Below are 19,005 nucleotides of genomic sequence, written 5' to 3' on the forward strand. Positions count from 1 at the left end.
GCCCGGCCTGCCAGTTCAGCTGAACCGGCGGGTTTGAACGGGCCGGTTCTGGGCTGGACCAAAAGTTGGCCCGTGCCCCCCTCTAGTTGGGACTTAAAATAACAATTATTCAAAAAATCAAAAAACCCAATGGTTGCTAAATATTATAGACAACCCCTTTTTCAACCTACTACATGTCTAGGCAAACTTTACACCATATTAAGGCCAAAGAAGAGGATGAAAGAGGAGGCAGAACATCACATAACCATATCAAGAATTGAACACATAATAATTGCATACTCTCATAAAGGATCAATCTTGAATTATTGTCTTTAGTAGAAAATACTTTAGCTAATCATAAACATTGGAGTTTTTTATAATGCAGCAATAAAATTTCATAAAAGATAATTAAGGATAGACTTCAATGACAGAGTGAACGCCTAACTCACATATTATCTTGAATTCTGAAAACCCCGCTTTATCAAATATTGCTTTCCATTCCTTTTTATTTCTCTCTTTCCCGAAGGTCATTGTCATTATATACACATCCCAGAGATGTTGAGTCCGCGTGGTATTGAAATTATTTAAGTTAGATTGTAGCATTGTGTCAATGATAATCACTTTTCCCTTGTTCACTTCGCGAGAGACTGACATTTTGCAATTTTTTAAAATCTTGACACAATCTTCATCACTCCAATCGTGTAATACCCACTGCAATATAAAATTTAATGACAGTGATTATACAACATAAATAAAATAATAAGTGGTGCATATTTTAATAAAATAACTAAATTTAGTGCTATATTATTGAATACATAAAACTTTTATTAGATGACTATTCATATTCATTCATATCTAGAAAACAGTTTTCTTTGATCAGAATATATAAAAAGAATATTTATTGATAGATGCTAGATAAACGGATGAAAAACTTGTTCTTGTGTCATAAAAAAAATAGGTTATTTTAAAAATAGATTATCTACAATATTTATATGTTTTCCGAGAGTATTTGAATAAATAATTTTGATTTTATTAAAACTTTATCAATTAAATATCATAACCTAAAACCAATAGAAAAAACCAATAGCCTTCTAATCTATTGGTGCCCAATTTTTTTTTACATAAGCACTTCATATTTATGCATGTCTCTAATTTTACTTCATATTTATGCATGTCTCTAATTTTTCTTAAAAAGTACCTTGAGTAGGACAGCATCAGCTGGAGGAACATGCACAAACATATCTCCTTTGACAAACTCAACCAATTCATTCTCCGGCTGCACATCCACCACATGAGCCAGATCAAGAACTGAGCACTTCATCTCCGGGAACGCTCTGGCTATGACCACCGAAGCACCACCAGTGCCTCCACCCACATCCACCAGTGACCGGAGTCCACCAAAGAGCACATCACCCCACTCCTTCACCACTTGCCCCATAAAGACTCTGCTATCACAAGCCATGGCCTCATTGAACAAAGCATTGAACTGAGGCCTCTCACTTGCAAACTTAAACAAACCCTTCCCACCATGAGCAACATGAAATGGTGTCTCAATGTTCTCATCACTATCTTTGATCCATGAAGTCATCGCTTGCCCAGCCATCACTGATTGCAAGCCTGTTCTTAAAAGAACAAGAGGTGCTAAACAGTTTGTGCTTCCAGTGATAAGCAATCTAGAGGTTGCAGTCAAGTCATACAGCACATTCTCTTCATTGCTAGTATCTAATTCATTTACTTTAATGGAAAAGAAACCAGAGTTTACAAGAACGCGCATGATGCGCCGAAGAAATTGAGCTCGAGATGTGGAAATGGATAGTGCTTGGATGAGCTCGGAGAGTGTCATGGGACCGCCGTGGTTGTGCATGACGTCGGGCACACCGAGCTCGACGGCACACCGGAGACAAATAGTGTCAATAAAGGCAAGCATCTGGTTCCATAGTGGTGTTATTGCTTCGTAGAAATCATGAGCTGATCTCTCTACCTCCATGGATGATGACATGATCACTGTTGAACAAAGATGGAGATTTGGATGGTGGACGTAATGAAAGTATTGTGGAATATAAATAAGAGATCATCATCCATCGCAAGCAAGTGGCATTATAATATGTAAGACCATCCAAATAAGGGATCGTGTTCTTAAAATTGTACCATGGTTCATTGTTTGATTTGTTGAATTAACCATTTAATTTTATTGATGTAATAATTTTTGGTTTTTGTTTTTTATGTTTGTTTTTTTATTTTTTGTTTTTTTATTTTTTTTTTACAGATAAGGATAAGTGCCTCATTTAAAGAAAGTTAAGAACGTACACAAATGTGGAGCACAACCGTAAGCTTAATAAACACCTATGCCTTTATCTTATATGGGTTTTGGAGTTTGATCTAGATTTCTTTCCGAAACAAATATCATACACAAAAGATCCGATGTTAATAGGTCTAAAAAGTGTTGGCGATTTAATAAATAATTATTTAAAATTCTTTATACAATGGCTCTAATTATTATAGAACATTTTAATTCTTTTTAAGTTAAAATGCTAAATCTATAATTCAATACTAAATAAAAATAAAAATATTAATTTAACTTATATAATCTGATAAAAAAATAAAAATAAAAGATATCATTTGGACTAAATTTTAGAGGTTAGATGTACATTGAACAATTTTTGTCAAAATGCAGTATAATTAAAAGTAGAAATATCACCCGGACTAAATTTTCTAAGTATGATGTCCTTTGATATTTTTTTCCCTTTCTATAACCGTAGGAGTATTGATATGAATGTATAAAATAGTAGCTTAGGGAGAATGTGTCTCTCATTGTAACACCGAATATATAATATGAAAACTACAACCAATGTATTGGACCAAATCAATTGAAGATAACATATTAAAATAAAAAGTACTATTCAATTCGATATTAGATTATTCAAGTTTTCTCTTTGTACTGACGATTCGCATTCATAAAATTGTTACTCCTCTCTCATAGATGATTTGCTTGGTTATCATTGTTGACATTTCTAGGGAGGTGGTTGTCAGGTCTCCATCATGCCTAGGCTGGGATTCATAAGAATATAAATTCATATGAAAGAATAATATTCATGTTCTATCTCATTGCACTAAAAAAAAAAAAAACAATAAAAAAAACCATAAGTAAAAAAAGGACAAAATGTTAAGTGGTATGCAAATCTCAACTTGTGTATAGAAAGATTATTGCGCGTAAGAGGGTCTCAATGGGCTCCACTAGGTATCGGGACTTCACCTAATGGGAATTCAGGGCTACGGCATGGGCCGGGTAGTTATGATAGCCTATCCACATGGATATGGGTTTTGAAGTTAGTTAGATAACTAGATAAGTTGGTTACTTTAATTGGAGTCTGTTATCTGTTATCTTAATTATGTATTCAGTCGTCCGTTGTATTTAAGGAACTTATGATGAATGGAAACGGGGATGAGTTCCAGAACCCTTTTCCCCTTCCTCTCTTCTCTTCCTCTCTTCCCTTCCCCTTCTACCTCGTCCTCCTCTCACTTAAATCCCAGGATTCTCGCAACATTTGGTGCTTTCGTTGAGAGACGAACATGACTGAGGGCATGGTGACACGCTCTCGGGCCTTAGACGATCAGCTCTCGAACCTTACCGAGCTCGTGACTAAACAGGACGCCAAGATGGATGCCTTGAGCGTTACAGTGCAGCAACACGCCGAGACTTTTGAAATGTTGCAGAAGTCCCTAGCTTCACAGCAGGCGGTCATGGCTGACATGATGGTCAAGTTAGCTAGGAGTGACAAGGCTCCACCTTGTCCTACACCTCCGCAACCCCCTCTTTTGCCGCTACCCCCGGGTCCGGTGACAACCGCAAGCTCGCACACTGCACTGTTGGGACCACAGCCAACGGGACCATCCAGGTTGCCGCGGCTAGAGATCCCGCCATTCTCAGGAGAGGACGTGACGGGTTGGCTCTTCCAAGCCAACCATTTCTTTACATTCCATCAAATTCCAGTTGACCAGAGGGTCACCATTGCTGCATTCTATATGGCTGGACCGGCCCTACAATGGTTCCAGTGGATACACCTAACAAGGCAGATGGCATCGTGGGAGGAATTCGCTCGCCAACTGGAGCTTCGGTTTGGGCCGTCCACTTTCATCAACCACCAGCCCCAACTGTTCAAACTGAGGCAGCGGTCCACCGTGGGGAGGCGATGTCGAGCGGATTTGAGTGCCTCTCGTCTCGAACGACGAAGCTGTGCCCAGCAAGCTTGTTGAACTGCTTCCTTTCCGGCCTCCGAGAGGATATACAGAGGGAGTTATACATCCTGCGACCAAATGATCTCCACGAGGCGGTTGGCTTGGCCAAGTTGGTTGAGGAAAAATGTAACGCGGGGAGACCCTCCATCCCGTACAATCGGCCCCAACCCCACAGACCACCCACCACGGCTGCAGGAGCCCGGCTACCCAACCTCCCAGTCAAGCGCCTTACCTCAACTGAGATGGCAGCCCGCCGAGAAAAAGGGTTGTGCTTTAACTGCGACGCCAAATTCGTCCCCGGGCACAAATGTAGCCCTCCCCAATTCCTATGCCTTATGGTAGACGTCGCCGAGGAGGAGCCGCCGGATGATTCCGTTCCCCAAGCTGTGTTAGACCCAGAAGACGATGAGGGAACCCCAGTGACTGGGGGCGAGTCATCTCCCTCGATCTCCTTCGATGCACTGACGGGGCAAGTCATCCCGTCCACACTGAAGATCGCCGGTTCGGTTAACGGTCGCGACGTCGTGGTTCTCATCGATGGAGGCTCCACGAACAACTTCATCCAAGGCCGGCTCGCAGAACACCTGAGCCTCACCGTCCAACCCTCGCCGCATCTCCGGGTGACTGTGGGGAACGGCGAGTCCGTAGGGTGCGGGGGACAGAGCCGCCAAGTCAGCTTGAAACTCGGGGCCACCGACTTTACCGTTGATTTGTTGCTGCTACCAATATACGGCGCAGACCTAGTGCTAGGTGTGCAATGGCTGTCAGGACTGGGTCCTGTTCTCTTCGATTACCATGATCTGTGGATGGAGTTCGATCACCGAGGCAGCCGTATCCGTTTGCATGGATTATCTCACCCGACATTAAATTACATCTCCCCATCAGCCCTCGCCAAGACGGGCCACGTGCACCAGACGGCCCAGTACTGGCACCTCGAAGTCGACCACGCCGACTCGAGCGTTGAGCCCAAGGTGGGTCCCCAGGCACCGCGCGAGTTCGTCTCGTCCCTACGAGACATCCTATTGCAGTTTTCAGACATTTTCTCCAGGCCGTCAGGGCTTCCCCCACCGCGGCCACTGGACCATCGCATCCCTTTGCTTCCGGGCATGACCCCCATCAATGTCAAGCCGTATCGTTACCCATATTTCCAGAAGGCGGAGATCGAGAAGCTCGTCGGGGAGATGATCACGGAGGGGGTCATTAGACCAAGTTCGAGTCTATATTCCGCCCCGGTCCTTCTCGTCAAGAAGGGCGACGGCAGCTGGCGATTCTGCGTCGACTACCATGCGTTAAACGCGGTTACCGTTAAAGACCGGTTTCCCATTCCGACCGTGGAGGAGCTTTTCGATGAGCTTGCCGGTGCACAAATCTTCTCGAAGCTGGATCTTCGCGCGGGGTTTCACCAAGTGCGCATCCACCCACCAGACATCGAAAAGACGGCGTTTAGGACCCATGAAGGCCACTACGAGTTCCGAGTGATGCCTTTCGGTCTAACCAACGCCCCGTCAACCTTCCAGGCGCTCATGAAATTGGTGTTCAAGGATGTTTTGCGCCGGTTTGTATTGGTCTTCTTCGACGACATCCTCGTCTATAGCCCGGATTGGGGCAGCCACGTCAAACACCTACAAGCAGTCTTCACCCTCCTCTGTTCTCACCGACTATTTGCTAAGCAGCAAAAGTGCGAGTTCGGCAGCATTGAGATCGGGTATCTCGGTCACAGAGTCTCGGGACTAGGGGTTGCCGTTGATCCCTCCAAAATCGCGACCATCCTAGAGTGGCCCTCGCCCAGGTCCGTGCGAGAGCTACGAGCCTTCTTGGGCCTTACCGGGTACTACCAGCACTTCATTCGACACTATGCCTCCCTCGCCGTGCCGCTTACCAACCTCCTTCGGAAAGAAGCCTTCGTTTGGTCCCCGGAAGCTTCCACCGCCTTCCAGAACTTGAAGGCCTCCTTGACTGAGACGCTGGTCCTACAGCTACCGGATTTCTCTCACCCCTTCGAGGTTCAGACCGACGCGTCCGGTAGTGGGATCGGAGCGGTGTTAGCCCAAAAGGGGCGGCCAATCGCCTTCTTCAGCAAGCCCTTGAGCAGCAAACTCCGAGCTTCCTCCACGTATAGCCGCGAGATGTTCGCCATCACCGAATCTATCAAGAAATGGCGGCACTATCTCCTTGGGCGGCGATTCACTGTACTCACAGATCACCAGAGCTTGAGGGCTCTCGTCCACCAAACCATACAAACACCGGAGCAGCAACATTGGCTCACCAAGTTGCTAGGCTACGACTTCGACATCTTGTACAAGCCAGGAGCTTTGAATGGTCCAGCAGACGCCCTCTCCCGCTTGCATTCTCCAGCCATTCATGCTATCAGCGCGTCCACCCGCCCCCTCACGGCGTTATGGGATGCCCTTCGGCAAAGCTACACAAGTCACCCTGCACTAACCAAACTCTTCCGTTCTGTGCAGGACCATCCCGACAACCATCCTCATCACTCTATCAAGGACGGCGTCCTCCTTTATAAAGACCGTGCATTGGTTCCTGCCGAATCCGCACTCCAGCAGCTGCTCCTCGCGGAGTTCCATAATTCGGCCATCGGAGGGCATGCGGGCATCCAGCGGACCTACGCCCGACTGGCGAGTGTGTTTTATTGGCCAGAGCTCTGCCGCTCGGTCAAGGAATTTGTCAATCGTTGCACCGTCTGCCAAACCACCAAGCCGTTCAACATCGCCCCTCAAGGCCTACTTCAACCGCTCCCCATTCTGGGCAAAATATGGGACTCCCTGTCCCTCGACTTCATCACCCAACTACCGCCATCCTCCGGAAAAAACCACTATCACGGTAGTCGTCGATCGACTATCCAAGAACGCCCATTTCTCGGCCTACGGGTCCCGCGAGTTCAGACCCCTAAGTTGCTTCTATCTTCGTCCGAGACATCGTACGACTCCATGGGTTCCCGACCTCCATCGTATCTGACCGAGACCCCATCTTTATGAGTGCCTTCTGGAAGGAGCTGTTCCGCCTACAGGGGACGTCCCTAGCCATGAGTAGTGCCTACCACCCCCAGACCGACGGCCAAACAGAAGTCCTAAATCCCTGCCTGGAAGACTACCTCCGCTACTTCGTAGCTAATCAGCCTCGCCAATGGCTCTCCTACTTACCTTGGGCCGAATGGCACTACAACACTTCATGGCATTCGGCTATCAAGATGACTCCCTACGAAGCAGTCTATGGACGCGCGCCTTCCTCGCTGCTCGACTACCTCACGGGAGCGTCCTCCGTTGCGCAAATTGATGATCTGCTTACTGACCGTACCGCTATGATCCGGTCTGCGCGAACAACCTTCAACAGGCACAACGACGGATGCGCGCACAAGCCGATGGCCACCGCCGAGACGTGACCTTCCAGGTCGACGACTGGGTATTCCTCCGACTGCAGCCTTACCGACAATCTTCTGTGGCCCATCGCCGGAATGATAAGCTATCACGACGATTCTATGGGCCCTACCGCATCCTGGAACGAGTTGGCCACGTCGCTTATAGACTCTACCTTCCACCCGGGGCGCGTATTCACGATGTCTTCCACGTCTCCAAGTTGAAGCGGTGTCACGGAGATCCCCCCCAGCAGCCTACCCCTTTCCCGTCTCAATTGATCAAGGATCGCCCTCTACTGACCCCAGCTGCCATCCTAGACTCCCGAATTATCCTTATTCGTGGTCGCCCACACTATCAGCTACTCGTCAGGTGGGAGCAACAACCAGCCTCTGACGCCACCTGGGAACCTCTCCAGGATTTTCGAAGAGATTTCCCCGACTTCCACCTTGAGGACAAGGTGCTTTTCCCAGGCGGGCTAAATGTTGCGCGTAAGAGGGTCTTAGCAGGGCTCCACTAGGTATCGGGACTTCACCTAATGGGAATTCGGGGGCTACGGCATGGGCCGGGTAGTTATGATAGCCTATCCACATGGATATGGGTTTTGAAGTTAGTTAGATAACTAGATAAGTTGGTTACTTTAATTGGAGTCCATTATCATCTATCTTAATTATGTATTCAGTCGTCCGTTGTATTTAAGGAACTTATGATGAATGGAAACCGGGATGAGTTCCAGAACCCTTTTCCCCTTCCTCTCTTCTCTTCCTCTCTTCCCTTCCCCTTCTACCTCGTCCTCCTCTCACTTAAATCCCAGGATTCTCGCAACAAAGATCCTAACAAACTCCTAGCAAATCTCAACTTCCCTATACACAAAACTAATGAATAATTAGTTGAATGTCTCACTTTGTCAGATGCCTCAACTTTCTTCTACGGTTATTGGCAATTTGTTTCTGTTTTTTTTTTTTTCATTTTTCTAATAATATACACAGTTTTTTCTTTAAAATCATCCATCAATGTATCATTAGAAATTGTTTGATTTGGTACAAATGGATAGATTTTATTTTCAATTACACTGATATATATAATTTGTAAAAAAGTATGAAAATTATTCTTATTACATATAAAATTATAATATAACCTAATTTTATAACGATTAGTTTTATAATGGCTAATTTCCCAAGGCTAGTTTTATAACAACTAGTTTTTTAATTGGTAGTTTGACCATTCATAAATTAAAGGGAAAAGTACAAAAAAAAACCCATGTGGTTTCCGAGTTTTGCAAAATAAGGAATGAGGAATTTTTTTTTCGATTCTATGATATGTGATTTCCCGAGTTTGCAAAAGGGAAAAAAACCGTTAACAGCGTTAACTTTTTCCGCTTTTAGCGAGGGCAAAATTGTCTATTTATGTAAAAAATCACTATGTGGCTTAAAAAACAAGATTTTTCAACATGATTTTGTTTGATTTTTGGAATTTAAGTTTTTTTTTCTTGTTTAGTGAAATTTTGGAAGAGAAATAAATTTAAAAAATATATTTTTTTATGTCATATAAGTTGATTTTTAAATAAAATGACGATTTTGCCCTTGTGAGTTAACACCGTTAATTGCTTGATAACGGTTTTTCCCTTTTTTGCAAATCTAGGAAACCACATATCATAGAATCGAAAAAAAAATTCCTCATTCCTTATTTTGCAAAACTCGAAAACCACATGGGTTTTTTTTGTACTTTTCCCTAAATTAAATTAAGTTACTTTAAAATTATATATTAATTAAATTACAACAATAAATAAATACATTAGCGGTAAGTTACATAATATTAAAATTACATTGCAATAAAGGCATATATATATATATATATATATATATATTTTGATAAATTGGCGACAAGCACCTTTTTATTTTTTTGCATTGTGTCTGATTGGTTTCGAACTCGAGACCTCCCAAACACAAGCAAGGTAGGAAACCAATAGGCTATGCCATCTTATATAAAGAATACAAAAGATAAATACTAAATATTATATTTTAATTTTATGCAATTGCGCATCATGTAATGATTCTCAAGTTGCTTATCTATCAAGTGGCTAGCGTCCATGGTTTGAATTTGATGATTAGTCATCATTTAAAAGATTTCTTCAAACTTCTCACTTCAGCTAATTTTTATTCCCCCATTCTCTTCATTCAGCCCGTCTTTTTGCCATTTCTTTATTCATATTTTTATCATTGATGTAATAAAATAAACTGGAAATTGCTAAAAACACCCTCAAAATTTGCAATATGCACAGATTCTCCCCTTAAATTTGGCTATCCATAAAAACCCCTTCCTTTTGAATACAATGATTTTTTAAACCCCCCAAACATCTAACAGTGATTGATAGAGTTAATTTGGAATTTTTTGGACGAAATTGTCCCTCGCGTGGGAAGTTATGGCAAGTGTGACAGGGTTTGACTATAATGCCCTTAGGTGCAATGAGTTTCTATTTAAAAATGAGGCTTCTATTTAAAATATGAGGTATGAGGTTCTGTTTAAAAAATGAGTTTCATGTTTAAAAAATGAGTTTTCTATTTAAAAAAATGAGTTTTTTTGTTTAAAAAAAATGAGTTTTCTGTTTAAGAAATGAGTTTTTTGTTAAAAAAAATGAGTTTTCTATTTAAGAAATGAGGTTTTTGTTTAAAAAAATAAGGTCTCTATTTAAGAAATGAGTTTTCTGTTTAACAAATGAGGTTTTTGGTTAAAAAAATGAAGTCTCTGTTTAAGAAATGAGTTTTTTGGGGTGTATTTATCACCCCCAAAATCTCTTTATTGCAGTTGGGCTGGGCCAGTGAGACAAAGCATGCGGCTCACAATCACAGTCACGTTGCATGAAAAATGGGATTTCGAACCCTAGAATTTTGATCTCCACCTCGATCTAGATCTCGATCTTGCAGAGAAAAAGGTGCAACCTTTCGATGCCTTCGCTCGACGACGAGGAGCGTGCGGTCTTCCCCGAGGTCGACGACGAAGAAGATGAAAGAGATGAGGTCGACGACAGGGAAGACGATGAAGACGAAGACGAAGACGAAGACGGCAAGATCGAACTCTCATCGGCGCCGCTTCCTCCCTCCGTTCCCGTCACCGACTTAGGCACCATGGATCCAAACCCCGGAATGATCCATGTTGCGGTCTCCGCAGTCGAGAATGGTTTCGTTCAAGTTCAACCTGTCTTATCCGAAGTCGCCACCGAAGACCTCACCACTCCGACCGCCGAGGAGCGTCGCTAACCCTGATCGCCAACGCCGACAAAGATTTCTCCTTTAAGACCCCACCGAGCGAGGCCACCTTCGAGATCGCTCGCCCGGATCCGGAGCTCGGCACTCAAGCGTTCGGCGAGATCGGCGACGATGAGATACTCAATGTCCATACTCAATGAGGGTTTTCGTTTAAAAATGAGGTCTCTGTTTAAAAAATAAGCTCTCTGTTTAAAAAATGAGTTCTCTGTTTATATGCTTGTTTGTCTTTGTTTAACTATCGATGTTTCGTTTAATATATTAGCGTTTACGTTTAAAAAAAAGTGATTAAATATCGTTGTTTCTATTTAAATATGTACGAGTGGCCAAGATTAATTGGTTTTTTTATATCCATGATTAATTTATCACGTAAATATTTATTTTTTTACATTTAAATATTAATGTTTTTGTTTAAAAAATGAATTTTATGTTTAAAAAAATGAGGTTTCTGTTTAAGAAATGAGTTTTTTGTTTAAGAAATGAGTTTTTTGTGTAAGAAATGAGGTTTATGTTTAAAGAAATGAGCTCTCTGTTTAAGAAATGAACTCTCTGTTTAAGAAATGAGTTCTCTGTTTAAAAAATGAGCTCTCTGTTAAGAAATGAGTATATGCAAAAAGGAATGCAAAAAAGAATGAAAAAAATGTATGCAAAAAGGTTTAAGGGCAATGATGGAATTTCATAATGCAGGGGGTAAAAAGGAAGTGAAACAATAAAGGAAGGGCTGTCTGAGGTATGCAAAACTCACAGGGGCTGTTTGGGAAGTTTTGAAATTATCGAGGGGTAAACAGTAATTTTCCCTATTTCCATTTTAGTCCCTCCACTTTAATTTGATCCAATTTCATTCCTCTACTTTTTCAATCGGGTATATTAAGTCCAACTATGTAATGAAAGTTACATTTGCCGTTTTGTTTCAATTGACGTGATATTTTTTTTAATCAAAATATAATAATAATAATAATAATAATAATAATAATAATGATTAAAAAGAAAAATATATATTAAAGAAATAATGGAGAGCTTAGCGTTCTCTCCCATCACCCATCTAAAGACCTACATATCCACCTACTTGATCAGCCACAATTTCAAACTCACCAAAGGAAACAATTCCTTCACCACCAAACTCCGTACTGGCACTGCCACTTTCCTAACCATGGCCTACATCCTTGCCGTCAATGCCTCCATCCTATTAGTGATATAGGACTAATATTACTCTACGCAGGTGCGCGTGCCATACAAGTTGTAAAATGCGCTTAATTATAAGATTGCCGATCACATAGACAACTAGGAAGTACTAGTATTAACCATTCACCTTGTTACTTAGCCTACAATGCAAGTGTTGAGTTGGACTGAAGAAAGAACACTTAAATTAAGAAAACTAATCGGTGATACTAGCCAAGAAGACAATCAAGCATGACATGGAGGTGTTTGGGCATAGAATGCTCTAGGGGTTTATAAAGAAGTACTGAGCAGGAATGCATTAATTAATTGCAAATTGATTATACCAAGGGAGTTACTAAAACATATTACCTATTTCCTTAAGGAAACTATTAACTGGCCCTATACAGAACCGATACAGACTATCATATGACGGCAATACACTTGATGACCTCTATCTAGATATTAACCAGGTTTTAAGTAGTTAATCCTTCTCTCGAAGCTATTGACCATAATCCCATATAAAGAAGGATTGGAGCCTCTTCCTAATCCTTATAACCTTTGTGCATGTACCTGTGGGTTGGCTAAACGAGGAACAATGTCTTCGTCAACCCCAGCTTATAGTTCCGCCACTAGCTAATGCAGTGCCAAACAGAGGTAGGGTTAACACCAAGCAAGAGGTCGATCAGTAAGGTATTATATTGATGGGTAGTTGTGAAGTAGATGTCGTAAAGGATCATCATCAGCGCAAACTAAGTGGCTTAGGCTTTGAGGCTCGAGGAATAAATGAAACTAAATCAAAGGTGCTAAGCATCTCCAAAGTGACGTCATGGTAGAAGGGTTCCTCAATTGATAAAAGTTGGTTCCACTCCCAAAAATCTACCATCGGCCACATCTCTGTGGCAATACCCATGTATTCAAGCACCTGCCAGTCGATGGTGCGGCTTTGGGTAAACCACTTTGTTACTAAGCGATCATACCACTCTCAAAAGTGAGGTGCCATGAATAAGGGTATGATGGGGACTGTAGGGGTGAAGGGACCCATAGAGGAGATGTCCTCCCTTCATTCTCCCTTAAATAGGCTAGCCACTAATATCTTATTCTATGGCATCCTACAATGGAAAATATGAGAAATTAGTTCGAGAATACAAAATTTTTCTTGCTTCCATACTGCTTATGGGCCCGCTTACAGGGAGTTGGGAAACCTTGCCTTTACGATAGTCCTTACTGCTGTAAGCCATGGGGCTTAATTGTAAGGACCCTCTTTTGTGCAAAAATTCATTCAATCATGCTCTAAAACATTATGTAAAACATCTAAAGCATCCCACACAAGAAAACACTTGAACTATTTGAGAGAATCAAGAAAAAAAATAAAGTTATACCTTAGTTAAAGAGATGTATAATGAAAACTCACAGTTAAAGACTTAAAAAAGAGTCCAAACCCCTTATAAATGACTTTACAAGGTGAATGTGAGGGAGGAATAGTGAAAATGAACTCGAAGAGTCCCTGGTGATGCCCTTAACCCTAGATCCTTAAGGATGGTTTACAGGTGTAAGCTGTATTTGCAAGGCTCGCTATGGTGCTAGAATGGTTGACTTATGACCATAAGGTAGCTATAAGGGTTCTATCATTTTTACAAATTGAGTTACGACCACAAGGGGTCTATGTAATGTTTTGTAAGGTTCACAATCCACCCCTTACGGTTGTTCTTATGGGTGTAAGTACCCGTAAGGTGTTCAAGGTAACTTTGGGTTACGAGCCATAAGGTATGTAGTAAGGTGGTCTGTAATGTTCACTAAATAGTCCTCACGGTCGACTTATGGGCGCAAGACCTCGAAAGCCACCCGGTACACTTACTTCCTGAGGTTATGGCCCGTAAGGGTCAGATATTTTACCCATAATGCTTACAGGATGACCCTTACAGCACCTCTTATGGGTGTAAGTGTCTTGTAAGAGACGCCAAGATTCTTACTCTCTAGGTTTATGGGAAATAACTCTGTTTGTAATGCTCTCTGTTTGGCCCTTGCTGGGTAGTTTACAAGCATAATGACACTAGTAATACTGATAGGTTGGTGGTTATGGTTTAGCTTATGAGTGTAAGTGGTCCGTGAACAAACCTCAAATTAAGAAAAAGAAAGAGTATATACCCTGCCTAAACATGAATGTCCTCATACAAATATGAGCTGTATAGCATTGTCACAGCATTCAGAATCATTAAAATATGACCAACATGGAAAAATTAACACAACACAATCAAGGATGTTATTTATAACACACAAAACAAAACAAATAAATCTAAACTAAAAGGTACAAGAAAAATACAAAAAAACGCTTGGGTCACCTCCTAAGAAGCGCTTATTTTACATCACTAGCTTGACATACCTATGTTGGCGCATTTAATGGGCTTCCAGCAATAAGAACTCCCCCAATTTGGTGTTAACCTCCCTATTATGTAGTTCAAGTCCTAAGTCAAAAAAAATATAAGGAGCTTACCAATCATAGCACCAAGTTCATTGATTATCTCCTTGAGCAAAAGTTTTGTCTTATCTTTTGTGTTTTAAATGACCGCACTCCATTGCTTCTCATGTGGTTGAGTCGAAACTTCAATGTTGTTGTTAATAGAGGGGGTATCATCTTCAATATGATCATGCAATAACTCCTCTTAACGCTTGTTGCCCACCAGTTTCTATATACAATCATGAGAGATCGAATCAATAACATTTAGGTAAAGCCAAAATCCATGAGAAAGATAAACTTGTCAACCTTAACCAATACATACTTAATGATTCCCTTATGATGCCTAATGGATCGGTCGCCTAATTGCAAGGTCATCATAGCTGGTTGCAAGTCTCTAAGCCCTAGCTTTCTAAAGATGGTGTATGGTATGAAATTAAAACTAGCACATAGATTAGACAAAGCCTTTTCAATAACCAAACTACCAATCATGCAAGGGGTAGTGAAACTTCCTAGATCTTTGTTCTTTGCTGGAAGCTTGTTTTGAAGGATTATCGAGCATCCTTTACTCAATGTGACCATGGACACTTCTTCAAATTTCCGCTTGTTTGTAAACAAATCTTTGGGGAACCTAGCATACTTGGACATTTATACCAATGCCTTTACAAATGGTACATTGATATGACATTGCTTGAGCAAGTCCAAGAATCAGTTGAATTGCTCAACCCCTTGATCTTCTTAAACCTCGGACAATATTGAGAGGAGTACTTAATTATGTTATGTTGACAATTATACATTTTACTAAGAAATGTCTACTCAAACTCGCATTGGACCCTCTCGTGCTTGAACGATACAATACATAGCATTATCGTCATCCAAACACCACACATAGCATTATCGTCATCCTACTTGAACTATCTAGCCATGTATTCTCACCTTTGGGTCGAGATTTTCCTTAGAGAAACTTCTTCAGCTGGTGGCCTTCAACGAGAGAACAATGGATTCGGAGAAGATGAAGTATGATGCTCACAAGTAATACGACTGAGGGGAAAAGTTTCTCCACCGGCTTCACCATGATATGTAGAAGATGAACAGTTGCGCCTGGAGAAAGGGTTTCGTGTATCCCAATGGTTCACAAATCCAACCGTCCAACTGTGGGCAGTTATCAAGAAGATGGAAGGCATTCTCATCATTTCACGTCCTAGAGAAGTTTCTCCACTCAGGGGGCACTCTGGTAATTTCCACCACTAACTAACTCCCCCATTTAACACTGTTTATGGAATTTGGACTGAAAAATGAAAACTCAATAAATGAAGGACCTTGAAGGAAATAGAAAACTTGCATAAATTTATTGGGAAAGTTCAAATTTTTCAGGAATTATTAAATACATTCCACTTATTATTATTATTATTATTTTAATTATATATATATATATATATATTTCATGGGCCAAGGGGTGTTGAAACATGTAAACTATGTGTAAACCATGCAAGCCATCGCAAATGAGAGAATACCTTGACTGTAAGGGTTGAGCTAGATGAACATTCATTTCAAAAGCATAATTATTAGACTTATTAGTGAATTGATGGTCCATCAAAAAATTGTTGCATTCATCCATGCTAAAAGCAGTAAGACAAGATTTACAATGAAATGTGCCCACCAGATTATGCTTGATGTTTCATGCTTCTGTTTCATTAAGAACATCTCTGACATGACCCTCCATAGCTATACAAACCAAGAAATCCATTTCATTAGTTACTATTCATTAATTAAAAAAAATACTATTTATGCCACATAAATTTGCGATATACAAAAATGTCCCAAATTTGTGACACAAATTAGAATATTTTATGATAAATAAATAAATATTGTAAACTGAGTCAAACCCCGTCACAAAAAATTTATCATTATCAAGTGTCACAAATTTTTTTTTTGCAAAATTTTGGCGACAAATGTTGCAAACGTTGGCTTACAAGCATCCTAAAAAAATCCCCCTACTCTGCAACCCTGAAGGGATGAAACCACTATTTCTCCCACAAGGAACCCACACCCAAGCCCGTGACCATTACTAGAACAATACTGGGGCTAAGTGTATAGTTCATTAACAATACAAGAATAATACTGTTGAGGGGAGGATTCAAATTTTGTTCTCCCCCTTGTATTCTTATATCATATTATTGGGCTATCAAATAGTTGACTCTTATATGCTTTATACATGTTCAAGTGCATCATCTGATTTTTGTATTTAATAAATAAGTAGATCCATTTAAACATATAGGATATATATCATAGGATATTTTACCTAAGAGCATACAAAGTCTACATCATATATTTGGAAAATAAAGCTCACAAAAATGGGAAGCATCAACTAAGCCTTATGTAATCATTTGTCAATAAATTGGTCACCATTAATTTAAAAAGAAAAAAAAAGCTAGATTGCTCAAGAATAATCATCATTAGCAACATTAGAAAAAAAAAATCCAAACTTTCATATTGTAAAACTCATTATCACTGTAGCATCCAAACTAATTCAATATGACAAGTGATTAGATACATTGAAAGGTATAGGTATTGGGAGAGTTAAGACTTACAATTAAACCATTTAATTTAAGCAAGGGGTAATGCATTGAAGGGAATGACCTGCTCCAATGTTCAAAATACTAATTAACTAGATCACTGTGAATCACATGATTTTAATATGAGATACTAATGTCATATTGATAAACTGGACACCATATTGGCCGAACCAGAAGTAAAATTAAGGGGTGGTGACGTTAATCTAAACAAATTATAAGTATTACAAAAATTATATTAATACAAATTTGGAAATTGATAATTTGCATTTCAATTTGATTGCCATTAATTTCAATTTGATGTTTGAAACTAGATGCAGAATGTACAGATTTTAGTAGTTGAGTTGTTTTAACATAGTTGTTTTGAAACACGTGAGGTTCTCAGTAGATTTAATCATTAATAAATAAAATTGTTAGTTCTGACGATATGGATTGGCATTATTTGATAAGCCAAGTAGTGACATAACAAGAGGAAAGTGATGTGGCAATGATGACTCAGCTAAAGAAGTAATGACTAGGATGATGATGTGGCAAAATGTTGATGTCATGACATGTGAAGCTACATAGGTTAGAAGATCTAGATGAAGATTATGTTTAGAAGATATTCCTCTCAATGGAGTCATGTGATGATTAACTATTTTTTAGAAAATGCATCAACTCTAAAAGATTTCTTCAAGAAGGGTAAGTTTTATTTAAGATATGGTTTGATTTATCCTTGGTAAGATCCAGGATGATAAACTATATCTTTGATAGAACTCCTTTTAGAAAAGATCTATATTAAAGGGAGAGGAATATTCTATCATTGGCAAGATTTTAAGATCATAAAGATTGTGTGGAACTTAGTTTGGTGAGAAGCTATTAGAAGACACAAAGCTTAGTTTGGTGTAGAGCTATTTGAAGACACAAACTAAGTTAGGCAAGGACAAGCCAATGAGATTATCAAGACCATATTTAGCAACACAATTTGAAGGAAGATCCAAGAGCTAATTATGAGTGGGGCTATTCAAGGAGACTAATCATATGTGGAGATTGATTGAAGATTACATGAGATATGATTGAAGACTTGAAGATCCAAGCATGGATGATTGGAGATCATGCTTGAAGATATTTAAGGCTAAACTTGGATAAAGATAAGATCAAGTTTAGTACCAATATTTCCTTGAGTCAAACGAAGATCATTTGGGAAGACCAAACTTGGACCAAGTTTGGAAAAAAGATCGGGAGATCTTCGGTGGCCGTGTTTGGTCAGATGGTTGCGTGTGCCTTGGTAGACGTGTCTCTCGGGAGAGGGGACCTACTGAAATGATGTGAGGAAGGAAGCAGCTGTAGGCAGGAGGAACTCGGGTCGAGTCAACCATACGAGGCGGATTGAAGGAATCGGGAATGTTGAAGGTCACAAATTCGGGTGCAACTAGCTAGAACTCAGTCATGTTCAATAAGGTGGACCATGTTGCAAATGGGTGTTGCAACATCTAACTTTGGAATGTGTCCAAGTTAGGAAGCCGCGGAGAATTCTAAAAGAGGAAGGTTTATTTGGACGTTGATGCCTCTATATAAGATATCTTGCTTGAAGATTTAGGATGAGCCACGAAGTGAGAAGACCCTCTGAGTGAGGATTGAGGAGAGTGGGCATCGGGCAATCTAGAGAGGATATTCTTTGTCTTGAGAGAGTGAGAGAGTGGTGTACTCTTTGTTCTTAAACCTCTTTAAGTGGATTGTTTCTCCGAGGCCTGGCCCCCCCAGATGTAGGCAAGGTTGTGCCGAACTGGGTTACCAATTTGCTTGTCTTCTTTCTCTTGCATGATTGTGTGTGTGTGCCTGTCTAATATTCAAGTGAGTTCTTAAGTAACTTATCTTACCACACTAACCCACCGGAACCATCAAAAATATTTACAACATCTATGCAAGGTTTAAATGTGCAGAAGATGCACAGCTATTTGTTTTAATGGGACACACATTTTTTCTGTATTAGTGCT

At 40.6% G+C, this 19,005-nt stretch overlaps 2 protein-coding genes across 2 annotated transcripts; one reads left to right on the forward strand and one right to left on the reverse strand.

Annotated features, from left to right (window-relative positions):
• Window positions 1–373: 373 nt before the first annotated feature.
• LOC120249761 (trans-resveratrol di-O-methyltransferase-like) lies at window positions 374–1,978 on the reverse strand. Its single transcript, XM_039258398.1, has 2 exons — window positions 1,178–1,978; window positions 374–690 (listed from the first exon to the last, which is right to left on the reverse strand). The coding sequence occupies exons 1-2, from the start codon at window positions 1,976–1,978 to the stop codon at window positions 388–390; spliced, it is 1,104 nt and encodes a 367-aa protein (XP_039114332.1). The 3' UTR covers window positions 374–387.
• A 1,571-nt stretch (window positions 1,979–3,549) lies between these two features.
• Window positions 3,550–7,208, forward strand: LOC120249768. The gene is made up of 2 exons (XM_039258411.1): window positions 3,550–3,922; window positions 3,979–7,208. Exons 1-2 carry the CDS (start codon window positions 3,550–3,552, stop codon window positions 7,206–7,208), a joined length of 3,603 nt encoding a protein of 1,200 aa, XP_039114345.1.
• The last annotated feature ends 11,797 nt before the right edge of the window (window positions 7,209–19,005 follow it).

The sequence above is a fragment of the Dioscorea cayenensis genome, chromosome 3 (genome assembly GCF_009730915.1).
Source record: "Dioscorea cayenensis subsp. rotundata cultivar TDr96_F1 chromosome 3, TDr96_F1_v2_PseudoChromosome.rev07_lg8_w22 25.fasta, whole genome shotgun sequence".
Classification (NCBI taxonomy): Eukaryota; Viridiplantae; Streptophyta; class Magnoliopsida; order Dioscoreales; family Dioscoreaceae; genus Dioscorea; species Dioscorea cayenensis.

Excerpts from the sequence above, each read along its gene's own strand:
- LOC120249761 (XM_039258398.1), bottom strand. The coding sequence starts at position 1,978 with ATGTCATCATCCATGGAGGTAGAGAGATCAGCTCATGATTTCTACGAA. Across the intron at positions 691-1,177 it reads CTGATGCTGTCCTACTCAAG|TGGGTATTACACGATTGGAG; the intron begins GTACTTTTTAAG and ends TTTATATTGCAG.
- LOC120249768 (XM_039258411.1), top strand. The coding sequence starts at position 3,550 with ATGACTGAGGGCATGGTGACACGCTCTCGGGCCTTAGACGATCAGCTC. Across the intron at positions 3,923-3,978 it reads CTCAGGAGAGGACGTGACGG|AGGGTCACCATTGCTGCATT; the intron begins GTTGGCTCTTCC and ends CCAGTTGACCAG.